At 40.9% G+C, this 22,689-nt stretch overlaps 11 protein-coding genes across 11 annotated transcripts; all 11 read left to right on the plus strand.

The window, feature by feature from the left end:
* Positions 1-308: 308 nt before the first annotated feature.
* LSM04_008536 (Polynucleotide kinase 3 phosphatase) lies at positions 309-1,769 on the plus strand (the record flags this gene model as incomplete). Its single annotated transcript, XM_067329835.1, has 1 exon — positions 309-1,769. One exon carries the CDS (start codon positions 309-311, stop codon positions 1,767-1,769), a length of 1,461 nt encoding a protein of 486 aa, XP_067187551.1.
* A 342-nt stretch (positions 1,770-2,111) lies between these two features.
* LSM04_002012 (3-hydroxyisobutyrate dehydrogenase) lies at positions 2,112-3,020 on the plus strand (the record flags this gene model as incomplete). The annotated part of the gene is made up of 1 exon (XM_067329836.1): positions 2,112-3,020. One exon carries the CDS (start codon positions 2,112-2,114, stop codon positions 3,018-3,020), a length of 909 nt encoding a protein of 302 aa, XP_067187239.1.
* A 449-nt stretch (positions 3,021-3,469) lies between these two features.
* Positions 3,470-4,534, plus strand: LSM04_006923 (uncharacterized protein; the record flags this gene model as incomplete). The annotated part of the gene is made up of 1 exon (XM_067329837.1): positions 3,470-4,534. One exon carries the CDS (start codon positions 3,470-3,472, stop codon positions 4,532-4,534), a length of 1,065 nt encoding a protein of 354 aa, XP_067187476.1.
* A 311-nt stretch (positions 4,535-4,845) lies between these two features.
* On the plus strand, positions 4,846-6,510 carry LSM04_003182 (Rubisco LSMT; the record flags this gene model as incomplete). The annotated part of the gene is made up of 1 exon (XM_067329838.1): positions 4,846-6,510. The coding sequence occupies one exon, from the start codon at positions 4,846-4,848 to the stop codon at positions 6,508-6,510; it is 1,665 nt and encodes a 554-aa protein (XP_067187298.1).
* A 314-nt stretch (positions 6,511-6,824) lies between these two features.
* Positions 6,825-7,880, plus strand: LSM04_004621 (Leucine-rich repeat; the record flags this gene model as incomplete). Its single annotated transcript, XM_067329839.1, has 1 exon — positions 6,825-7,880. One exon carries the CDS (start codon positions 6,825-6,827, stop codon positions 7,878-7,880), a length of 1,056 nt encoding a protein of 351 aa, XP_067187374.1.
* Positions 7,881-8,419: 539 nt separating this feature from the next.
* Positions 8,420-9,490, plus strand: LSM04_003027 (Yip1 domain; the record flags this gene model as incomplete). Its single annotated transcript, XM_067329840.1, has 1 exon — positions 8,420-9,490. One exon carries the CDS (start codon positions 8,420-8,422, stop codon positions 9,488-9,490), a length of 1,071 nt encoding a protein of 356 aa, XP_067187291.1.
* A 1,124-nt stretch (positions 9,491-10,614) lies between these two features.
* LSM04_003741 (Aminoacyl-tRNA synthetase) lies at positions 10,615-12,510 on the plus strand (the record flags this gene model as incomplete). Its single annotated transcript, XM_067329841.1, has 1 exon — positions 10,615-12,510. One exon carries the CDS (start codon positions 10,615-10,617, stop codon positions 12,508-12,510), a length of 1,896 nt encoding a protein of 631 aa, XP_067187328.1.
* A 412-nt stretch (positions 12,511-12,922) lies between these two features.
* On the plus strand, positions 12,923-14,764 carry LSM04_009318 (FAD linked oxidase; the record flags this gene model as incomplete). Its single annotated transcript, XM_067329842.1, has 1 exon — positions 12,923-14,764. One exon carries the CDS (start codon positions 12,923-12,925, stop codon positions 14,762-14,764), a length of 1,842 nt encoding a protein of 613 aa, XP_067187591.1.
* A 423-nt stretch (positions 14,765-15,187) lies between these two features.
* On the plus strand, positions 15,188-16,465 carry LSM04_004438 (uncharacterized protein; the record flags this gene model as incomplete). The annotated part of the gene is made up of 1 exon (XM_067329844.1): positions 15,188-16,465. The coding sequence occupies one exon, from the start codon at positions 15,188-15,190 to the stop codon at positions 16,463-16,465; it is 1,278 nt and encodes a 425-aa protein (XP_067187356.1).
* Positions 16,466-16,643: 178 nt separating this feature from the next.
* LSM04_006884 (WD40 repeat) lies at positions 16,644-21,401 on the plus strand (the record flags this gene model as incomplete). Its single annotated transcript, XM_067329845.1, has 1 exon — positions 16,644-21,401. The coding sequence occupies one exon, from the start codon at positions 16,644-16,646 to the stop codon at positions 21,399-21,401; it is 4,758 nt and encodes a 1,585-aa protein (XP_067187473.1).
* A 367-nt stretch (positions 21,402-21,768) lies between these two features.
* Positions 21,769-22,464, plus strand: LSM04_003830 (uncharacterized protein; the record flags this gene model as incomplete). The annotated part of the gene is made up of 1 exon (XM_067329846.1): positions 21,769-22,464. The coding sequence occupies one exon, from the start codon at positions 21,769-21,771 to the stop codon at positions 22,462-22,464; it is 696 nt and encodes a 231-aa protein (XP_067187331.1).
* Positions 22,465-22,689: the final 225 nt, after the last annotated feature.

The following is a 22,689-nucleotide window of genomic DNA, read 5'->3' on the forward strand; positions in this document are numbered from 1 at the left end:
AGAAGAAAAATGAAGGGAAGATAGAAAAATAAAGAGATAATAATAAAAAAGCGAATTGAAATACAACATCTAACTTTTATTTCTTCTTTCCTTTTTTTTGCTTGGGGGATAGATAGAAAGAAAGGAAGAAAGTAGCGGTTAGGGATTCATTACTTGAATCATCTGAATACGCACTGCAGTTGATTTCCTTTTGTTTATTATTATTATTATTATTATTATTATTATTATTATTATTATTATTTATTTATTTATTTATTTATTTATTTATTTCTGTGGAAGAACGAGAGCAAGAAGAGGATTTTAAGGCGATGAAACGTGCCAGGAGTATTTCACCAAAATCTGTTAAAGACAACATTCTTCCAATCCCTTCCTTTTCTGATTGGAGTCTTCTTCATAATTCGGTGTTGGCGTTACTACCATCAGCTCATATTGTGCGAAGTTCACTAGCTGTTGTTCCTGGAGGGAAACTCTGCCTTAAGGTGGCGGCCTTTGACTTGGATGACACTCTTATCATGCCTCGCAATGGAGCGGTATTCCCACGTGATGATCCCACGGATTGGAAATGGCTCTTGCCAACAGTTCCACGGCATTTACGTTACTTGCATGATGCGGGATTTATGGTGTTTGTATTGAGCAATCAGTCCGGCATAGGTGGAAAGGGTTGGAATGAAAAGAAAGCGGATGCTATCAAGCGGAAGATTATAGGATTGAGTAAAGTGCTAGAAATGCCATTAGCAGCCTTTGTTTCTACAAAGGAAGATGTGTGGCGAAAACTGAATGTGGGGATGTGGAAATTATTGCAGGAACACTCGAGTACCGCTTTGGGAAAGGAAATTTCCTTAAATAATGAATTACCCGGATTTGTTTTTTACGTTGGGGATGCCGCCGGACGGAAAGTACGTACTCTTGCAGGAAGAAAGAAAGATTTTAGCTGTTCTGATCGCAAGTTTGCCTTTAATATCGAAATTCCTTTTCTTACTCCAGAGCAAATCTACCAATGCCCTATTACGGAACTACTAGAGAATGATGACAAACATTGTCATCAACGCCATGAACATTCTAAGGGTGGTATTGGGAAAATTCTTTCCACTCGACTATTGAAACTTTCAACAAAGTCTTGTGAGATAGACTGGGGAGGCGTAGGACCTGATGAACTAAAGAAATTACCTTCTTCTTATGACAACCTTACGGTGAAACGCATAACAGCTGCTGATAGTACAAAAAATATTTTTGAAATTCCAACTCCAGCCACATTTATTCGTGTTTCACAAGAGATGGTAATATTTGTTGGATATCCTGGGTGTGGGAAAACTACATTTTTTAAACGTTTCTTTGAACCGGCAGGATACGTGCATATTAATCGTGACACACTTAAAACAAAAGAAAAATGTTTGATGGAGATGAAAAAATGGTGGAAAACCGGTAAGAGTGTTGTTATTGATAATACGAATCCTTCTCATAGTGAATGTATGCAGTACATTCGTGTGGTAAAGGAGTTTATGCCAAATTGTAGTCCACTACCGGTGCGTGTATTTGTGTTTCAAGTATCCAAAGAAATGTCTATGCATATGTCTAATGTGCGTGCACGACTTGGTATTGCACCAAGGATAAGCCGGATAGCTTTTAATGTATTTCACTCAAAGTTAGAATCATGGACTTCTGAATCTGTAAAGTCAATGGGTGTTGAAGAGTTGCTTGAAATTCCCCTAGTGGCGTGCTTTGATGGTTTACAGAAAGATATACAACGAGAATTCTACTTGCTTTCATAACTACAGCCTACATTATTGGTAATGAGATATTATTTCTAATGATAATTCGTTTTTATTTTAACTATCCTTGTTTGAAGCTGTGTGTATTTGGGTATCGCTCTCTTTTTTTTTTATTCTGTTCTTGTTATTCTTAATTTTTCATAGTCTTTTTTTCTTTTTGTTTTGCTACCTTGAGGGAGAGAACCTTCCAAATGTTCTTTGTTTTTCCTTTCTTTTGTTTCCATTTTTTTGTTGCTTTTTTTGCTTTTTTTGCTTTTTTTGCTTGTGTTTTTGTATTCCGTTGAAATAAAACAAAAAAAAAATAACGTAAGGAAAAAATCTATTCATTTCAGATAATTCAAGATGTCACTAAAGGTTGGTTACATTGGACTTGGTCTCATGGGGAAGTCTATGGCAGGAAATATCCTTAAGGCTGGTTTCCCCCTTGTGGTATTTAATCGTACCAGGTCAAAGATGGATGAGCTTGTGTCGCAAGGGGCTCATGCTGCCACCTCTCCTGCGGAGCTTGCGAGTTTGGTGGATGTGATTTTCACAAACGTCTCGGACTCCCAGGATGTGCATGAGGTGATCTTTGGCAACAATGGGGTGAGTACTGGGGTTCGCGCTGGCAGTGTGGTGGTGGACAACAGCACCATTAAGCCCTCCGTGGCGCGTGAGATTGCGCGGCGGCTGTGGGCGGAGAAACAAGTGCAGTGCCTGGACGCGCCGGTGTCTGGCGGTGATATTGGCGCCCGCAACGGCACACTGACGGTGATGGTCGGCGGCGATGCGGCGGCGCTGGAGCGGGTGATGCCGGTGCTGCGGGCGGTGGGGACGACCATCACGCACGTTGGCGAGAGCGGCGCCGGGCAGGTGTGCAAGGCGGCGAATCAAATCATGGTCGCCGCGCAGATGGTCGCGATGGGCGAGATGCTCGTGTTTGCGGAGAAGTGCGGCGTCGACGGCCGGCGGGTGGTGTCGGCGGTGAAGGGCGGGGCGGCGCAGTGCTGGACGCTCGACGTGAAGCCGCAGCGCCTCTTCGCCGGCAACCGCGAGCCCGGCTTTAAGGCCGCCCTGCAGAGCAAAGACTTGGCCATCGTGATGGAGTCCGCGAGGGAGTTCGGCGCCCCGCTGCCCACCACCGCCGTCAACGCCCAGCTCTTCCAGGCCATGCTGCAGCACGGCGAGGGCGACAAGGACAACTCCGCCGTCGTCGGCGTACTCGAGAGAATGGCAAACTGCCACATCCGCGAAGGGGGAGACGCCGAGTGAGAAGGGAGGGGTATGCCTAGCAGAATGTACACATGAGGAAAATGGAAGGGAATAAAGAAGAAGAAAAATAACTAAAAAACATTAAGGGGAAATAGGAACAAAAAAAAAAAGAAAAATGAACGAAGTCTCTTTGTTGCGTGAAGAAATATAAATATAGATGTCTGTGTCTGTGTGTGTGTGTTTTTTTTTTGTTGTTCGCGGGGCGTGAGCGCTTATGCCATCAAAGTTTTAAAACGTACATACGGGAAGGAAGAAAAATAGATTCAAATGGAGAAGCCAATGATATGCTCTGTTTTTGCGTTTGTGATAAAGAGAAAAAAAACAAAATAATAATTGTTGGTGTTATTGTTATGATTAGTTGTTATGTTTTTTTTTTTTTGCCTTCTCTCCCCTCTTGTTTTTTTTTGTGTTTTTCGTTCTTGACAAGACGTGTGCCAAATTTCGTCAATATGGCAGATAACGTTCCTGTTCTCTTCGATGAACAGTTATGCAAGCGTCTTATCATGTTTCTCCCAAAGCAATTACAGGAAAGTGTTCGTTCAGAGTTAAGACTTGCAGAAGAGTTATTTGCTAATGATCGTCATTTTGAGGTTCAATCAACCATTAATTCTATACTTAATATGTGTGCAGAATCTATAGAATCAAATCTATCGCTAGAACCTGTAATTGCCAAACCGACGAACTCTGTAAATACCTTGGCTACTGCCTCACCCTCCTCGCTTAGTCTCAAGCTGTTTATGAGCTTTATTCGTGAGTCTAAATTATACCAGGTGTCAGTAGAGAAGGTAGAATGCTGCCGTCAGCTTCTTGATGACATTGCTGATAAGACAGCTTGGCGATTAGTAGGGTCCGGAGGTAGTAATGATAGTGGTACCTATTATCGATACGATGAAAAAACAAAATCACATCTATTCAAAGTTATTGGTGAAGTGCCAAACAGTATTATATATCTTATGGGAGTGTTAATGGAACCAGATCTCTTTACTGAATGGTTTCCTTTTTGTTTTCACTCTACAGTTCAAGGGGAGTTAACTCGATTTCATAAGGCATCCCAATTGGCTATTCGTGTACCATGGCCTTTTACAAATCGTGATATATTTCTAGAAGGATTTGGAGTAGATGATCTTTCTTTAAACAAACGTGTTATTATTGTCTCTCGTAGTTTTCGCGAAGATGGCCCAATACCACCTGGATTTCAACTACCCAAGCCTAATGAATACGTACGACTTCATGTGGAATACGGTGGATTTGTAATAGAAGCCCTTAACCCATCGCACTGTAGACTTTCATTCGTTATTAATGTTGACCCAAAGTTACCACATGCGCCAATGTGGGGGGTTAATTGGGTTTCAGGAAAGGTTGTATGGGGAATTCTACGAGAGATCAGCAGAGCAGCGAAACAAGCGGAAAATGAGAAAAGTAAGTACGCTGAGAAAAGACGTCAGCGACCTGATGTCTATACGTATTTGCAAGAACGTTTTTGCGAGGTTAAAAAACTTCATTTTTCTTTTTAAAACTAATGGTTCACTGGGTATTGGATACTATTTACAGCAGAAAATTCCCCACCACCCAAAAGAAAAAAACAAGTGGAAACGAAAAAGGTGATGTGGAAATAGTCAGTACTACTATTTTGCTTCGTTATAAAGAGAAATACGGTGATTCTTCTATTTATACACAAACCTATCATCATCTATTTGATTTTCTTTTTATACCTTATGTATTCTTTTTCTTTCTTCTTTTTGTTTTCTCAATCTTTCATTTTTTTCTTCTTTCTTTTTTTCTTTCGACCTTTGTACTCTCTAAAGTTTAAAAGGAAAACGAAAAAATGGAAGTGGAATTGAAAAAGTGGTTTGAGGTAAAACTAGATGAAAGTGAGTGTGCTGCAGTGAAACGTTTTTATTTGAATCTTAGTGATTTTAATATAAAGAAATGTGATGATTTTGCTACTTTGATGAGCATCTGTCGTATTATTGCGGCGGACCAGCGTGTATTATGGGAACACCTTTCAAACTTCTTTCTAGAGGCCTTCCAATCTCCTCTTGATTTATGGAACGAACAGCTTGCTGTAAAGTTACTGCGATCATGGATTGAACAGTTGAGTGACAAAAACACCGTATCTCAGTTGTATGAAGCACTAGAATATCATCTTAACAAGATAGTAAAACCGTTAAATTCTTTACCGCTTGTGAAATCACATGATAGTAACGTTAAAGAGTCCAATAATCTTCCGTACCTTGTTATCCCCGCTTCTACAGGAGTGGAGGGTTCTCTTGTTTGCAACACACCGTTACCGGCATTTGCAGATCTTCTGCGTGTACCTCGTAATTCCATGTTCTTTATTGATACTGTTGTGGAATTTAGTGAAATTGGACGAGTTGTTCATTCCTCTACCGAATTATCTGATATCTTTACCAATGATGAACCACTGTTAGTTCTTGCTCTTATTTACGAACGCTATGTGGCAAAAGATGCATCACATTGGCGTGAATTGATATCATCATGTCCTACTGCGTATCCTACTGTACCAAGTTTCTGGGACTGGGAGGATCTTGCAGAACTCGAAGGCCTCGATGTGTTAGATGATGTGTTAGCCAAGAGGGCGCAGTTATTGCAATTTCACACGGAAATCATGTCTGTGCTACCGATAATATATGAAGCTCTTGAAGGACGCAGTGGACTTGCAAAAGATGATTTTTTGGATCAATTTAGCGTTGAGGCAGTAATGTGGGCCCGTGCTACCTTTGATTCACGTGCCTTTAATCTTTGTGTTGATGAACGAATTGTACTATCATTGGTGCCAACTGCGGATATGATTAATCACAATAATCGTTCTAATGTGCTTGTACGGAAGGTCGAACCAAATAACGGGGATTTTGTAATGCAGATTGGACCTAGTTTAAAGGCTGAAGATGTTGGTCATGAGTTATGGATGAGTTACGGTCCTCTACAAAACTGGGAACTGCTACAGTTCTACGGCTTTGTTATTGAGAATAATGAGTATGACAAGTTACCATTTCCCTTCGATGCACCAATAACAGCTGCCGGTGATAAGTGGGATGAGCGGCGGGCGGCAGTTGTAACAAAGTACGCACTTCATCTTGTTGGTCGCTGTTGGATTGGTTACAATGGACACCCACCACCGGCTCTTATTGCACTATTGCGAGTGCATCTTGCAGAGGTGGAGGAGTTTGATAAAATGGAGCGTGAAGGCCCGTTTTTGCCTTTGAGTAGAAGTACTGAGTTGCGTGTTATCACAACAATTGATGAAACAGTAAAATGTATCCTGGACTTGTCATCAACATCATTAGAAGAGGATGAAGAATCTTTGAGAGCTGACAGTACTGTGGGAACAGAGAAAAAAGATGATGCAGATGGGGAGATTCTTTCAGTTAATAAGAAACTCAGCACCATACTTCGTGTAGGACTTAAGAGGATTGCCTATCGGTCGCTGGAATGGTGTTCTTCTGCCATTCTTAACCTTTCGGCATAAAAACAACACTAACGTAATATAAAATAAACGAGTAAAGCGATATATATATATATAATGTTTATGTTCCCTTGTGTGATTGAGAAGATAAAGAAAAAAAATATAATATTCTCGGCGTTTGCCTTCAGATTATAATTTTTTTGTTTTGTTTTTATGACGAATACTCCTTTTTTTTTGAATCTTTTATTATTATTATTATTATTATTATTATTATTATTATTATTATTATTATTATTATTATTTATTTATTTATTTATTTATTTATTTATTCCTACACAACAAAGTAATAATAGTATTGGTGGACGTAGTGAGGCAAAATGGTGGATATTGATCTTTCATATAATGATCTTACCACAACGCCTCTTGCAACAGTGGTTAGTGATCATGCACTCGTCCGTTCGCTGGATTTATCGGGAAACAATATATCTGCCGAGTCTTTGATAGATATGGTGGATAAACATATATCTCGAATGATCAACTTGGAGGAATTGGATTTGAAAGACAACCGAATGGGACCACGAGGCGCAGAGCACCTCTGCAAGGCGCTTATGCAGCACTGTCCAAAACTACGCTACCTTGATTTAAATGAAAATAGTATTCTTGATGAGTCATTGCTGCATGTGGCATACTTACTACAGGAGAGTCGTATAGAATCACTCTTCTTGGTTTCCAATCATTTGACCCCACGGGGCCTTCCAACTCTCTGCGATGGTGTTGTCTCTAGCAATTACGTGCGGGAACTGCAGTTGGCGTTCAATCTTCTTGGAGACGCGGGTGCTGTTCTGCTCGCGAAGGCACTGCGCGATCACCCAACACTCCGCTCGCTGGACATCAGTGATAATGGCGTTGGCGATGCGGGGGCAGTTGCGGTTGCAGAACATCTCATTCTCCCGCCCGCATCGCGTCTGGAGTCCCTCACACTCTCCGTTAATAAAATCGCCGATGTTGGATTTGCCGCCATTGCAGAGGCCGTTGCACACACCCGCAGCACACGCCTGCGGCATTTGGATCTCGGCTGCAATGCCGCAGTCGGGAACACCGGCAGAAGTGCACTCACACAACACGCACGCCACATGCGGCATTTGCAATCACTCGATCTCTGTTCATGCAAGTTGTCAGATGCGGACGCGCAGCGGCTCACAGAGGCTGTGCTGTCGGATACCTGCGGCATTACACAGATCGAGTGGTACAACAATCCTGCGATAAAACTGGAAACGGAGAAGGCGCTTCAGGAGGCCATTGATGCAAAGTACGCTAGTTTGGTCCAAAAGGAGAAGCAGCAACTCAAAATGAAGCGTATCGGTGGTGTTATTTGTGGAGCCGCACTGCTTGCCAGCGCTGTCACCATCACAATGCGCCTCAGGCGACGCTAATATTGATATATTTGACATTAAATTCTATGAAACTCATTCTCATTACTGCTCTTTCGTCACGCATTGGTTTTACCCCTCTGTAATGGAAAGAAAGAGAGAGAAGAAGAAAGAAGGAGATGAAGAGAGGGGATTAAGAGAAAAAAAAAGAAAAAAAGAGCATAATGAATAAATAAAGGGATACTTATCAAATGAAGACGCGACAACTATTTGGTGAGACACTTTTCTTTTTCCGTGGTGATATTCTTTCTCATTCTTCTGTTTTACATCTTTTTTTTTCCCTTTATGTCGTCTTTTTTTTCGCGATTTCTTATAATATGTCGTTTCTCTTCTTTTTTTGCTTGACATCTATGGTTCTTGGTTGTTGTTTTTTTCATTGTTTTTTTTTTAATTTGTGTTTTTTTTCCCCCTCTCATACATTTTTGCTTTTTCCCCCCCACCTTTTTTTTCTTTTCGCTGCGTCGCTTCTTTATTATTCAAATCTCTAATGCCATTGTATATCCTCCCGTTCCCATCCTACAGAATAGAGATCACGGAACTTTATGGCAAACCCATACGAGCAGCAGGACGATCCTTTTAAGGAGGAAAGTCTGCCCAAATCCCCTGCTACTACTAATACTAATAGTACTACTACTAATACTACCGCAAACCGCCCGAATCCCCCATCACCCGCTGCCGTACCGATACACAACACGATGATAACTCCATTTGCACAAACACAGGCATCATACACTACCGCAGAGCAGCCGAATCAATCATGGCAATCAAAGGATTTATCTATCAGCTCTGGAGGAAATACATCTCAACAAGGGTTTTATAGCGGACCTTCATATTCCACCGCAGCACCGCCACCAGCATCGCCTCTACCGCAGAATACCCAAATCCCTCCAATTCAACAGCAAGAACAGGTTGCACCAACATCTAAATTTTGGACGATTGAGTTCTACCAGCAGTTTTTTGACGTTGATACTCGTCTCGTACTTTTACGTATGAGTAACACTCTGGTGCCGATAAACCCTCCAGATTTTTTAATGGAGCGTGATTGGTGCAATCCCGCTGCGCAAACGCCTTCTTATGATCTACAGGAGGCTGGTGTTACACTATCTCGTAAACCAGATCTCTACGGCCCCTTTTGGATATGCACAACGTTATGGATGACGCTTGGTATTGTAAGTAATATTATGAGTAAAATTGCGTTTGGCCACGATAGCTCTAACAAGGATAAAAAGTGGAAATATGATTTTTCTGTGGCTTCTGTGGCATGCATCGTTATGTACCTCTATTGCTTTGGATTTGGTTGCATTGTGTGGGGCATTATGAAATACAAAGGAATTCCAGTATCGTTGACGGACACACTATGTCTTTATGGGTATAGTATGTTTATATTTCTACCGATGGCAATCCTCTGCACTATACCAATTTCTGTATTTCAGTGGATTATTGTAATGCTAGGTGGGATGTGGTCAACCGCCTATCTTCTTATTAATTTCTGGCACATATGGAAGACTACACTAAATCGTGCGTGGTTTATAGGAACTGTGGCTGTAGTAGGGGTTTCTCATATGCTGTTGACGTTGTCCTTTAAGTTCTACTTTTTGCACTACAAATTTTAGCTTATTATTGCGTTGTTAGTTGCATATTTTACTTTATTTCATCTTTTTTTTTTCTATGTTTATGGGCTTCTAATGGTAAAAAAAGTAGATATAGAGGTTCACATACAACGTCTTTGTTCGATGCAAACTTTTTGTTTTTTCTACGTTTTTCTTATTTTATTGAATAATTTCTTTTTCTTTTTTTCTTTAACTGTTGTTTACTTTCCGTTTCATTCACTTTTTTTTTCCTCTCTGTTTTTCTTTTTTCCCCCAGGGGGAAATAGCAAGAATAAAGTCTGCTGGTAGTTGTTGTTTTTTCTCTATTTGTATCTTTCTGTGTTCCCCTATTTGCGATGTGCACTGCAGTGACAAAAGGGACTCCTTTGGCAATCCACGCGCTTGATATTAGACACAGAACTTTAGTATTATCCGATAGTTGATGATTGCGCACCCTCAACATGTACTTTCTTCCACACCTGTATATGAAGAAGAAGAAAAGAGGAATAATCGCCATATTTTTTCTATTACTGTGCATTTGAGAGGAAATTACGCTTCATACAGAGAGTGGAGGTGGCACACATGGTCGTAATCAGTATGCCATGAAATGCATACGAAATGGGGTTATATGGTACTACAAGTCTTCTTTCTAGACCCAATAAATAAAACAAATCATCTATACAGGAAAGAATAAACAGTTCTCAAACATGAGTTTTTCTGGTGTATTAATTATTTTGGTTTTGATGAGTCCATAGCTATATGGAATCCATTTGGGTTTGTTTTTGTTGGTTTAATTTTATTTATTTTTTTCCTACATGGAAGTTGGAGAAGGAACTAAAATTTCAGTAACTGTCAGAAATCTCTCTCTCTAAAAAAAAGACCTAATGGCCCAACTAAATTCAGGATCAAAATAACTTACTTTTGCTTATATACTGTAATGTATTGGATGTCATTTTTGAACTTTTATTATTATTTTCCTTCTCCCCTTTTTTTTGTATCATTATCATCTTTAATCTCTCTCTCTCTCTCTCTCTCTATATATATATATATATATATATATATATATATGCATGTCCGTTTACTTTCACACAAACAAACGCCCAAAATAAAGAGTAGTAATCACGAAACAGAGTCTCCGGGCGGCGGCAATGCGGCGGTGGCCCCCGGTTGTTTCCCTCCGGCTGCTCAGCACAGCGGCAAGGCGAACGGCGGCGGCGGCACTCGCGGCATCACCGCCAAACAAACGAACGGCGGGCGGGCAGCGGGAGACGAACCGCACGAAACTCGACTTCCCCGCGGCGTACACATCATTCCGCAGCTCTGCCACAGTGGCGGAGATCAGAAGTCGTTATAATCATCTGGGGCCGGGGGAGAAGGAGACACAGACGAGACTGCGCGTGGCTGGACGCGTGACGAGTATACGGGACATGGGGAAGATACTCTTTCTCACAATTCGTTCAGATGGATTGGAGTTGCAGATAGTGGGTCACGTGGGTGAACACTTTACGCGTGAGTGCCTAAAAAAACTAAAAACATCCCTGCGAGTTGGCGATATTATTGGTGTGGAAGGAATTCCATTTCGTACACAGAAAGGAGAACTTTCTGTTAGTGCTTCTAATATTTTGGTGCTGAGTCCATATGTCTGTACAGATCAGGTGGTATGTCCTAATCTTCGTGGATTTACTCTCTTACAGGATAATGATGTAAAGTACCGTTACCGCTTTGTTGATATGATGACAAACCAAGAAGTTATTGAGAGAATAAAAAAACGACATGCAATCATCAAGGGATTACGTGAATATTTAGATGCGAGAAACTTTATAGAGGTGGAGACTCCAATACTTCATACCGTTGCTTCTGGAGCTAACGCTAAACCTTTTGTTACGCATCATAATGCCAATGAAGCTGATTTATATCTTCGAGTTGCACCCGAGTTACATTTAAAGCAGTGTATTGTTGGAGGAATGGAACGCGTTTACGAAATTGGAAGAGTTTTCCGCAATGAAGATGCTGATCGTAGTCATAACCCAGAGTTTACAAGCTGTGAGTTCTACGCTGCCTATCACACATATGAGGATCTTATCCCTATGACGGAGGAAATTCTACGTCACTTGGCAATTAAAACTAATGGGACATCAGTGGTGAAACTTTACCCCCAACAAAATGGTGAAAATTTAGTTGATATTGATTTAAGCAAACCGTTTAGACGTGTAAATGTTTATGATGAAATACAATCGGCAGCAGGTGTAGAACTTCCACCACCGAATGAACTAAATACTCCAAGAGGACTTGCTTATATGTCTGCCATAATGCTGCGACATGACATTCCTTTACCTTTGGTAAGAACAGCAGCGAAAATGTTTGACAAACTTATTGAATTTTTTATTACTGATAGAACTGTAGAACCTACATTTGTTATGAATCACCCATTATTTATGAGTCCTTTGGCGAAGGAACATGCATCAATACCTGGACTTTCAGAACGTTTTGAACTCTTTATTAATGGTATGGAGTATTGTAACGCTTACAGCGAACTCAATGACCCACAAGAACAATACTATCGTTTTCAACAACAACTAATGGACCGACGCAGCGGTGATGAAGAAGCCATGCTATTAGATGAGACTTTTTTAAAATCTTTGCAAGTAGGTCTTCCTCCAACGGCTGGATGGGGTATGGGAATTGACCGCGTTGTAATGTTGCTTACAAACACTAATACGATTCGTGATGGTATCATATTCCCATTATTGCGGCAAGATGTTCGTTCTCATGATTTTAAGCGTCGTCACAGAACGGCGGGGTTTTTCGGATTCAATCAACAAATGACACTTTTCTGTCTAAGTGGTATGGAACAGGAGATGCAACGTTGTGGTTTTCCCAAGGAGTCATGCGCGCAAATTCGTGAGCTGCGAAAGACTATATTGGAACTGGGACAAAGGGGTGACGAGAATAATTTTTCAATGACACGACACCGCTGGAATGAATGGCGAATAGGATTAACACTAGGAATCATTCGTCTCATGTGTGGTATGCCAAGGTTGTGAAATAACTTTCTTTGGAGTGTTCCAGTTAAGAAAAAAAAAGTGGTTATGGTAGTGTTTAGGTACGTACTTGTACAACTTTTCAACTCATTTCCCCTATTTTCTTCCATTCTTTTTTTTTCTATTTTTTTCCTTTATTTGTTTTGTTTTTCTCATTCTACTTTTCTTGGTGCTATTTTCTTCGATGTGTTTATTTATTTATTTTTTCTTTTTTTCTTTCCTTCTTCTTGTATGGTCTCGCCGTGTTGTTAATATGTGGGTATCAACTGTGAACATTCCATTTCTTTCTGTTCACTTTCTACTGATTCTGCACAACTTGGAGATATTTAAAGAAAATTAGGTTAAGGCGAAGCACTTCTTTTTTTTTTTTGATTTTGTTAATTATTTAATCTACCTAAAAAAAGTAAAACAATAGATGAAGGGAGATCACCGCAATGACGCCTACAAGGGTATTAAATGGAATGGATGGGGAGAGAAAAATGTAGGATTGAGGTACGACGCGGATGCAAATATTGTTTATCATGTGAATGGAAAACCCATGAAAGGTCTACTTGAATTTGTTCAGAGGGAAGTTTTCCACAAAAGTGGAACCGCAGTACTTGTGAAATCGGCTGGTATTACGGAGGAAGAGGCTATCAAGGGTCTTCCTCAACCGTTTATAAACCAGGATTTTCTCAGTGAACTGCGTCAGGTCCTATTAGAGGATCAAATTCACCTTGATGGTCTTAGTCGTCTCACACACGTATTCGGAAAAAACTATCGGGATCTTTGGCGTATTCGAAATGGAATGATTGATCGTGCACCTGATGCTATTATTCTGCCAAATTCCCATAACGATTGTGTAAAAATTATGGAATTAGCGTATAAACATAATGTCGTCCTTATTCCCTTTGGAGGTGGTACAAATGTCACTGGTGGAGTGGAACCAAACCCATTTGAAGTAAAACGAATGATTCTTTCTATTGATATGCGTCGAATGGGACGAATGCTGCGTATTGACAGGGAATCGGGATTTGCCGTTTTCGAAGCGGGTGTGTCGGGCCCAGATATGGACGAACAACTCCATCCATATGGTTTTATGGTGGGACATGACCCAGACAGCTATGTACACTCTACACTGGGCGGATGGATTGGAGCTCGTGGTAGTGGTGCCATGTCGAACAAATACGGTGATATTGAGAATATGGTGCTGGCAATGAAAGTTGTAACTCCAATGGGAGTTGTGGAAACACCTCTGACTTCAAGACCATGTGGTGTAGATCTTAACGCTATGTTTGTGGGTTCGGAAGGGGCGTTTGGTATTATTACGGAAGCTACTATTAAGATTGAACGTATTCCTGAAGTAAAACACTACGAGGGTTGGTTATTTCCATCCTTTGAAGTCGCTTTCTCAGCTTTCCATACCTGTACACGAAAAGGAGTTCATCCATGCACAATGCGGCTATACGATGAAGATGACACTCGACTCAGTTTTGCTTCAAGCACGGACAGTGGTATGGTAAACTCACTAATGAGTAAGGGTCTTAAAAAATACCTTGAAAAAGTAAAGGGATGGGATCTCAAGAAACTATCTCTTGTTATTGTAGGGTTTGAAGGTTCAACGAATCAAACAAACTCTCAACGAAGTGAATTATCTAGTATTTTTAAATCCTTTACTGCAGTCTGCCTTGGGGCAAAACCAGGGAAGTCTTGGCAAGAGAAAAAATACGATTTACCATATTTTCGAGATCTCGCACTGGGCCATCGCTTATGGGCGGATGTATTCGAGACAAGTGTCATGTACACAGACGCTATCCAATGCTGGAAAGCCGTGAAGACGGCATTCACGACCGTTATGAAGGAAAATGGGAAGAATGGCTGGATAGGTTGTCATACAGCACACCAATATCGTTTTGGGTGTTGTCTTTATTTTACATTTGTTGGTGAACAACATGATGAGAATGATATAAAACTCTTTTTGGAAATTAAAAAGCGTGCTACAAATGAGATGCTTAATCATACTGGGAACTTAACTCACCATCATGGGATTGGGTATGAACACGTTCCGTGGATGCAACGTTTTAATGGTAAAACGGGTCTGGAGGTAATAATGCAATTTAAGAAACTACTTGATTCCAAGAATATCTGTAACCCGGGAAAATTAGTTCCTTTTCCTAAGACTGAAAAAGAAACTGTTAAGGAAGCTGAGGCAAGACAGTTGCGTGAGATGATGTTTGACAAGATGGGGGTTCCTGGGGCTATACAAGCTCACTTGTAAAATGCATTTTAACTTATTCCTGTGTTGTTTATTGATTTGTTCTTATTTTTCACTAATGCATACTTGTGCGAAACCATGGTAGAGGAGATCAGGGGGAAAAGAAAAAAAAAAAAAGGAAGAAAAAAAAAAAAAGGAAGAAAAAAAAAAAGAAAAATGAGAATGGAAGCCTTCTTAATGAAAATTTCTTAGTGAGAGGTAATATGGATAGTTGTGGTGGTGTCGGTATATATTCTTTCTTGTATATATATATCTTTCTCCATTTTTTCATTTTTTTTGTTTAACCTTTCCTTTCCAGAAATTGACAAAACTGTTTGTGACTTTGCATGCACTTTTCGAAAACAACAAAGAAAAACAAAAAGAAAAAGAAAACAAATACATGCATATATTTCTGTCTGTGTGTAATCATTATTAGTCTGAGTTCACATGATATTAAGTATTGATGTCCTTGTAGGCATTGCAGAGAGATTGGTGGAAGAGGGAAATGAATGGGCTGTCTGTGTGTGGTATGCCCTGCACCCGAGAACGATGTTCTCCGTTATTTCAACACCGTTTCATAAGCGAAGAGCCGGTGGAAGGTTTCCGTGCGTAAAGGAAACAGGTGATATTATGGTCATGATGAATGTAGTACCAAATGGTGTGCAACTTAATTTTCACGTACCTTTTGTCCCTGTCCCTGTTGTTGTGTCGCAGTTGGCGCTTCTAACAGCTGTGACAAAGCGACCCTCACGTGTGTCTGTAATTTGCAAGAATATACGATTGCTGGAGGAAATTCTTCTTTCTGTGCAAAATTTATCGCATAATACGCTTATTATGAATATTATAACATTAGAAACGGTAGAGTTTAGTGTCTTACTAGAACGCTATAAGAGAGGAACAGGAAGAATACTGGAACCGCTTTTAAGTGTGGAACATCTTGTAACCTGGGGTAGTCGTGTTATGGATGGCAAATTGAATGGCATATGTGAATTACAACAACTTAAAACTCTTGTTTCTTGTTCTTCAAAGGTTATTTCACTATTACCACTACGAGGAATGCAAAACTTATCAGATATTGATGTTCGTGAAACATCTATTTCTGATAGTGATGTTAATATTTTGGGTCAACTTTTGCAATTACGTCGTCTCATAATTAATTCATGTCATGGAGTAACTACCTTAACTCCATTGCATAATCATCCATCTTTGCAATTCCTTTCTGCTGCACAATGTCGGAATCTTCGTTTGGTTAGTGCCCTCGCATCTATAGCGACGCTGAATTGGGTGTCTCTTTCCTATACAGCAGTAAGACCAGGCGAGTTGTTAGAATACATGAAGGGGATCCAACCCGTTAAAATGCTCGCACTTGAAGGACTTCGTCTTCCTAACATACAGAGACGGCAAGGGAATTGGGATAATCTTCGGATTCTTGCTTTAACAAATGTGGTGACATCACATTTTGGTTGGATTACAGCGGCACGATGTTTAGCTGAACTTTGCTTGAACTCTACAACAATTAATGAAAAGGTATTATCTGTTATTTGTGAGTCTTTATTGTACCTGAGGGTACTCTCAGTGTATGACTGTTTTTCGTTGAGAACATCACTTGCTTTTCTTTTGCCTGTTATGTACATACATACGGTAAAAATATCACACAGGAGTTTAGGGGACGACAATGTTGTTCCAATTTTGCGCGAGCACGGTGTACAGTGCCTCATCTTTTAAGTAATGGGGAATATTACAAAAAAAAAAAGAGAAAAAATCCTCTTAGTGTTGAGATGTTAATGTTCTTGAAAAACCAAAAGGTGTCTGTGTTTATTTAATTTTATTTCTTTTCTTTTTCCTTTTTTTTCTTTTTTCTTTGGATTCAGTTATTTTATTTACGTTGCGTTGTGGTGCGACGATGTCCTTTTCTGCCGCTCATAACCTCTACAAGGAGTGCTGCGCCTCATATGGGGTGAAACCGAATAAAGATGTGGTGGAGCAGGTGGCTAAACCGGATTTTCTCATGATTAAAGAATTGGATGTTTCCCGAACGTTCCTGGGAGATCTGGGAGTTAGGGCCCTTCTTGCCCTTCTCAGCAGTCTTACTGGCATTCGCAAATTGATTCTGCGAAAGAACGGCCTGGACGCGGCCTGTGTGGAGCAGTTGTGTTGCCTCCTCCGCCGCCATGCCTCTCTCGGCTATCTCGATCTCTCGGAGAATCCAATCTCGACGCCGTCCGTCCGGCTGCTGTGGAACGTCGCGAGGACGGTGCCAACACTGCGGGAGGTGAAGTTGGAGAAGTGCGGCGTGGCGGAGGAGTGGCGGCAGCGACTGGACCGCTGCTGTAAAGCCAACGATGAACTGCAGCGACTGGGGTTTTACCCGTACGGACCAGAGCGGAGTATACGCGAGTGGAGAACGGTGTTTGTTCTCGTACTAGGACCACCACAACTGGTGCGGAGGTACTGCGCGGATATATTACCTGTAGTGAGTAGTTTTGTTTCAAAGCTTCGACTTCGTATTGCTCCGCTAACAATTGACGAAGAGGATATAGACGATGTTATTAATAACAAGGTTCGTAGATGTAAAGAAATGCAAAACTATTCACTTAGCTGGTGTATAGCTCTTGTTGCTCAATCTGAGAGATGGCATGATAATGACCGCAGTGCTTTAATGGATGTGTTACGTCAAGAAGAACCTGTTATGCCACCATTGCGTAATAAGCTTGGTGGAATTCGTGATCCATTGTACAGGTGTGTAAAACATCTTTATGTATATGATTTAACAAGTTTATGTGAGACGGGGATAATGGATAATGAATTAAATGTTACACCAACAATTCCGCCAAATGAGTGGTTTATGACTGTAGGTATTGTTACAGGAGATGATGTTACTGCCCCTGCTGCTGATGTGATAACCAGCGAAAACTGCTGGAATGTACGTTGTCAGAGCGATCTTTACACTGCTTTTCACACAGTCTTCTCAGAACGTCCTCGTTCGATGGATTCACTTTCAACAGAGGAAGAAATTGATGAGGAATTGTGGGAGAAAATAGATAGGGAGAAACACATTGGTGCTCTTCATCCCAAGTGCAATGATCTTGTGTATTATGTGGAATCATCATCTGGCTCAACCTCTGTTCCAATGATTCTCTACGGTGCTGGTACACTCGGCAAATCTCGGGTTCTTTGTTGGGTGGCAGACAGATACGCTGGTGTAGACTCTATTCGAGTAATTCCCTATAGTATTAGTCATGAAAAGTCAAATCTTGTCGTTTTTCTCTATTACCTACTCCGTATATTTTCAAAGGAATCAAAACGTTTATACTACACTGTTGGGGAATTAGCTACAGCTGTGCGTGAGGCGATATGTAACTACAATGGTGTAATGGTATTACTACTTGTGTCCCGCGTTGACGTTTTGGATAGATCTGATGGTCAACAATCAATGGTGCTTGAATGGCTTCCCTCAAGTTTACCAGCAACAGTTAGAGTTATTGTGACGCTGAACACAGAGAGTCATCTCCTTCCTCTTCTTCGAAAGCGTCTTCCTCAACCTTACGAGGTGCTTATTACAGCATTACCAAGAAATGTACGGGCGGAGCGTTTTTTAGAAGAACTCGTAAAACGCGGAGTAGGTGGTCTAAACATGGATACTACTAGTTCTAGTAGTAGTAGTAGTAGTAGTAGTAGTAGTAGTAGTAGTAGTAGTAGTAGTATGAGTAATAATAGCAAGAATGGTCAGCACCGTAATACGAATACGAATACTACTAACACCATGATTAGTGCTACTGGTAGTATAAGTCGTAGTTGTAGTCTTAATGGTGGGGGTGTTATTCGTCCATTAGAACTTGCCAAGGCACTAGAAACGGCATTTCTACAAAAAGAGGGTTCGGAAAGTATTTCTTTTGCTACATACGCAGCATCATTTCTACTGCGGTTACCAAAAGAATTACTTGAACGCGACACTGCATTTCTTGTTACAGAAGAAATACCTGATACTCTTGAAGAATTACTGGTCAAACTATTAAAACGATATGAAGTATTAGGTAATTCACTCACGGTACGTTATATATTGCTAAGCCTCACTGCATCACCATTACCCATATCTGAACTTCTTTACATTTGTGAAGAACTCGGTCCATGTACGCGACATAAGACATTGCCTCTACTACTTATGATGTCAGATGATGGTCTTGTAAGAGTTACCAAAGATTCTATTGTTTATTTATCGGGCCCAGAGGTACGTCAAGCTGTTATAACACTCTACGCTGAAATGCAAGAAAGCATTAGTGTACTAGTAGAAACACATTTATATAGGCTTATAAAAACTGAAAGCACAGATATGTCTTTTTGTTTTAGACAATTAGGACCTCTTATAATGACTAATGGAAATTTTGATGCTGCTGATAATTTACTCTTAGACACCATTATTATGGATACACTTTTACAACGAGATGAGGGAAATTGTACCTATGCTATTGACTATATTTTTCGTCTTTTAAATGCGTGTGATATTTTGATGGAGTTGGGTCAAGATTATGCTTCCTCAGCAATGGGACAAAGTATTCGTCGTCTCAGTCGTAGAGATCTTCATAGTGCTCTTGAAAGTTTAGAATTGTATAAGGGATTTTTATTTCAATCATCTCTCTTGGGTTCTGATGCCTCACCGTATTACAGAGCGGCTGTTGAAGTGTCAGAGGTACCTTATACAGTACTTCTTCCATTGAATCGCGGTGATGTGGATACATCCGAGCATTCTCTGGAATGCAAACACCCACCGGTACATTGTCACCTTCGGAAAGAGTACCTTGCAGTAACAACTGCACGAGAAGTTGAGATTTATTCAACATTAGATTTTCAAAAAGTAATAGCACGATTATCTATGCCTTTTGAGCTAAATCAAAATCTCCGTGGGGCACTTATTGCAGCAGGGACTCGTGTTGTTGTTATTGGTGATGAACAGCTTCTCTTGTGGGACTTTGCCATACATTCTTTTACACTACTTGAAGATACAAGTTCATCTATATCTGAAAAAGCCTTAGATGTATTTGGTGTTAATCTTGTAGTTCGTCACCCTTCTCGTGAACTTATCTCAATCATCAATGTTTCTAACAAAAAAGTTGTTTCAGAACTCCCTGATATAGAAGCCTCTGTGCGGGATGTATTCTTCTTTGGAAATAATATTCTTGTATTATCCCTGTACGAACTATATATAATAATGAAATCTGAAGTAATAAAACTGGTACATAGTGGAGTTATTCATTGTGTAAATTTTTCTTCTGATGGTCACCTTATTGCCTCTTGTGTAAAGAGTGATATTTGGGTTTGGTCTGGCACTGGTGAACTGCTTTACCTAATTGATGCTGGCCTAACACCAGTTGATAGTGTTCGCTTTAACGGAAATGGAACCTTATTTTTGTCCTTGCAAACTGAAGGATTAAAATTGTGGCACTCACTAAGTGGGAATCGCATTAAGGAACTTAAACCATGCATTGATGAAAGAGTTTCATATGCGTACTTTTCAGAGGATGATTCATTTATTATAGGGGCTTGTGACTCACATATATCTGTATGGGATTCCTATTCCCGGGAACTTGTGGGAGCTCTTTCCTGTCCTGCGGGACATTTTACTTTTATGCAGGAAAGAGATCGTACAATTATTGCGGCAACCTCAAAAAATGAAGTAAAGATATGGTCTCTTGGTGACATACCTCTTTCTTCTGTTCAGAACACAAGGGAAAAAAGTATTACAAACATGTGGCGTAAAAGTGCTAAGCTTTCATCTGCTCCTATTACTCAGTTAAAACTTAATTCTTCTGAAACACTCCTTGCCGCAGTTGACGATAGGGGTACACTTGTACTTCAACCTATTGATGGTACTGAAATGTTAGAGTGTAATATTATACACGTCCAGAGTGTTGCATTCCTTGGTGATAAAATTCTTTTCAGCAGAAGGGGAGGTGGCAAACTACTTATATGTAAAGAGATTAATACGGGCCTCACTGTTGCAGAGATACCACTTCCTCGTGGTACGTTATGGGATGGGGAATTAGAAATTATAGTATCAAGTGATGAGAAATCTATTGCAGTGATTGTAAATACGGGAATAAATTCTGCTATTTGTGTCTATGATGTGTGTGATTGGACTTTGACAAATCAATTTATTGGACACTCGGGTCTTATTAAGTGTGCTTTTTTCGCTGATGAGTTTCTCTTCAGCGCGGGCGAGGATCACACAATTCGGCTTTGGAGTCTCATGCGACATGCTGAGAGAAGTTCGTATTTGCACAACCGCCGCATCGCTGCAGTGACAGCCGGACCCTCAAGAAGATTACTTTTCGTGGATGATCAGTTACACTTATTTCATGTACGTGTGGAAGATATCTATTCTTCAACATGCGCACATTTCGTTGTGAATCCAATTGAGCTGATGGTGACCATTCCCATTACGGTAAAGGTTAAACAAGCAACTTTTGTTTCAGGATTATTTATTCTATCGACTGAGAATGGCTCGGTGTATGTGGTGGATCTTGCGCAGGGCGGGGTGGTCACTCGACTGCCTGATTACAATTGTCTCTGTCTCACTTGCACGATAAAAGGATCAGATTCATTTGTTTTGACAGGTCATTCTACGGGAGAAGTCGTATTGCACGCTATTCGCTCCGCCAAGTAAATGTAAAGAAGAAAATGTTTTTATTTTGATTTTGATTATGGCAAAAAGGAGGAAAACAAACAACAACGAACTGTGTACAGATTTATCAAAGAATTGGAATACAGAAGGTTTTCCTTGTGTATGGAACAAGTGTGTACCTTTTCCTTTGATGTTTAACTACTATATGGTTATTATAAATCACAATTCTTTGTATCATATTACTTTTCTTCTTCTTTCCCATGATTCAGGTTTTACTGCTAACACAAGAAAGTAAGAGTGAGGGAAAAGGGACAAAGCGAAAAAAAAAAGCTAGACAAAAACAGAGAACTATAAAAAAAACCTAATAAGTAACCAACAACAAGAAAAAAAAAATACCAAACAAACAAAGATGCGACGCGACGATTTCGAACGACGCCGCCTGCGTGACTTGTATGACCGCAATGTCCGCCGGGTTCGTGCACTCGCGGAGGCGCGCGATGGACGCCGGACGGACAGAAATGACGACGTGGCGGCCCCGCGGCGTTTCGTCGTAAGTGCGCGCCGCACACGGCTTGAGGGTTTTGGCCGTGGCGGGTTCCAAGTCCGACGCACCCGTCGCATTCACAACAATAACAATAACAATAATAACAACAAGGTGGGCCGTCGCTTCAGCGATCGCGGCGTGTACCGTCAGGGGGCGCGTGATCGTTTCGCGCGGGACGATGATTTGGACCGTGCGATTCGCCGCGGCCGCCGCAATCACAACGACGGCGACGGCGGCATGCGATTCGGCCGCCTTCGACTGCGCCGCCGCGAGCGCCGCGAACTGCGTGAACTGCGCGCCCTGCGTGAGCTGCGTGAACTGCGGGAACTGCGCCGCGCGCGAGGAAAGCATAACAACAACAACAATAATAATAATAATAATAACAACGGCAGCGGCCGGCGCGATAGGCCACGACGCGGCGACGTAGCCAAGGCGCACAATCGCAATAAGAATGAACAGCACGGGGGCGCTGGTGGCGCCGGTCGTGGACGTGGACGACAGCAGCCAGTGACGAAGGAAGGGCTTGACGCAGAGCTTGATCGCTTCCGAGGTGCTAACTAGAAAAGTATGGTTAGGAGTTATGAGTTAAAAAAAAAAATACAAGGCCGAAATAGTTGGCTTAATAGCAAATTGGTTAGACGACCTTTTTCCCGTCCGGTGGATGCTTTTAAAGGGACATATATATATATATATATATATATATATATATATGTATATATATATTATACATACATACAAACATGCATACCTATATTGACTGTTCTGGGCGTACTCACATACGTGAAG

Source organism: Trypanosoma melophagium (assembly GCF_022059095.1).
Source record: "Trypanosoma melophagium isolate St. Kilda chromosome Unknown ctg5segment0, whole genome shotgun sequence".
NCBI classification, from domain to species: domain Eukaryota; phylum Euglenozoa; class Kinetoplastea; order Trypanosomatida; family Trypanosomatidae; genus Trypanosoma; species Trypanosoma melophagium.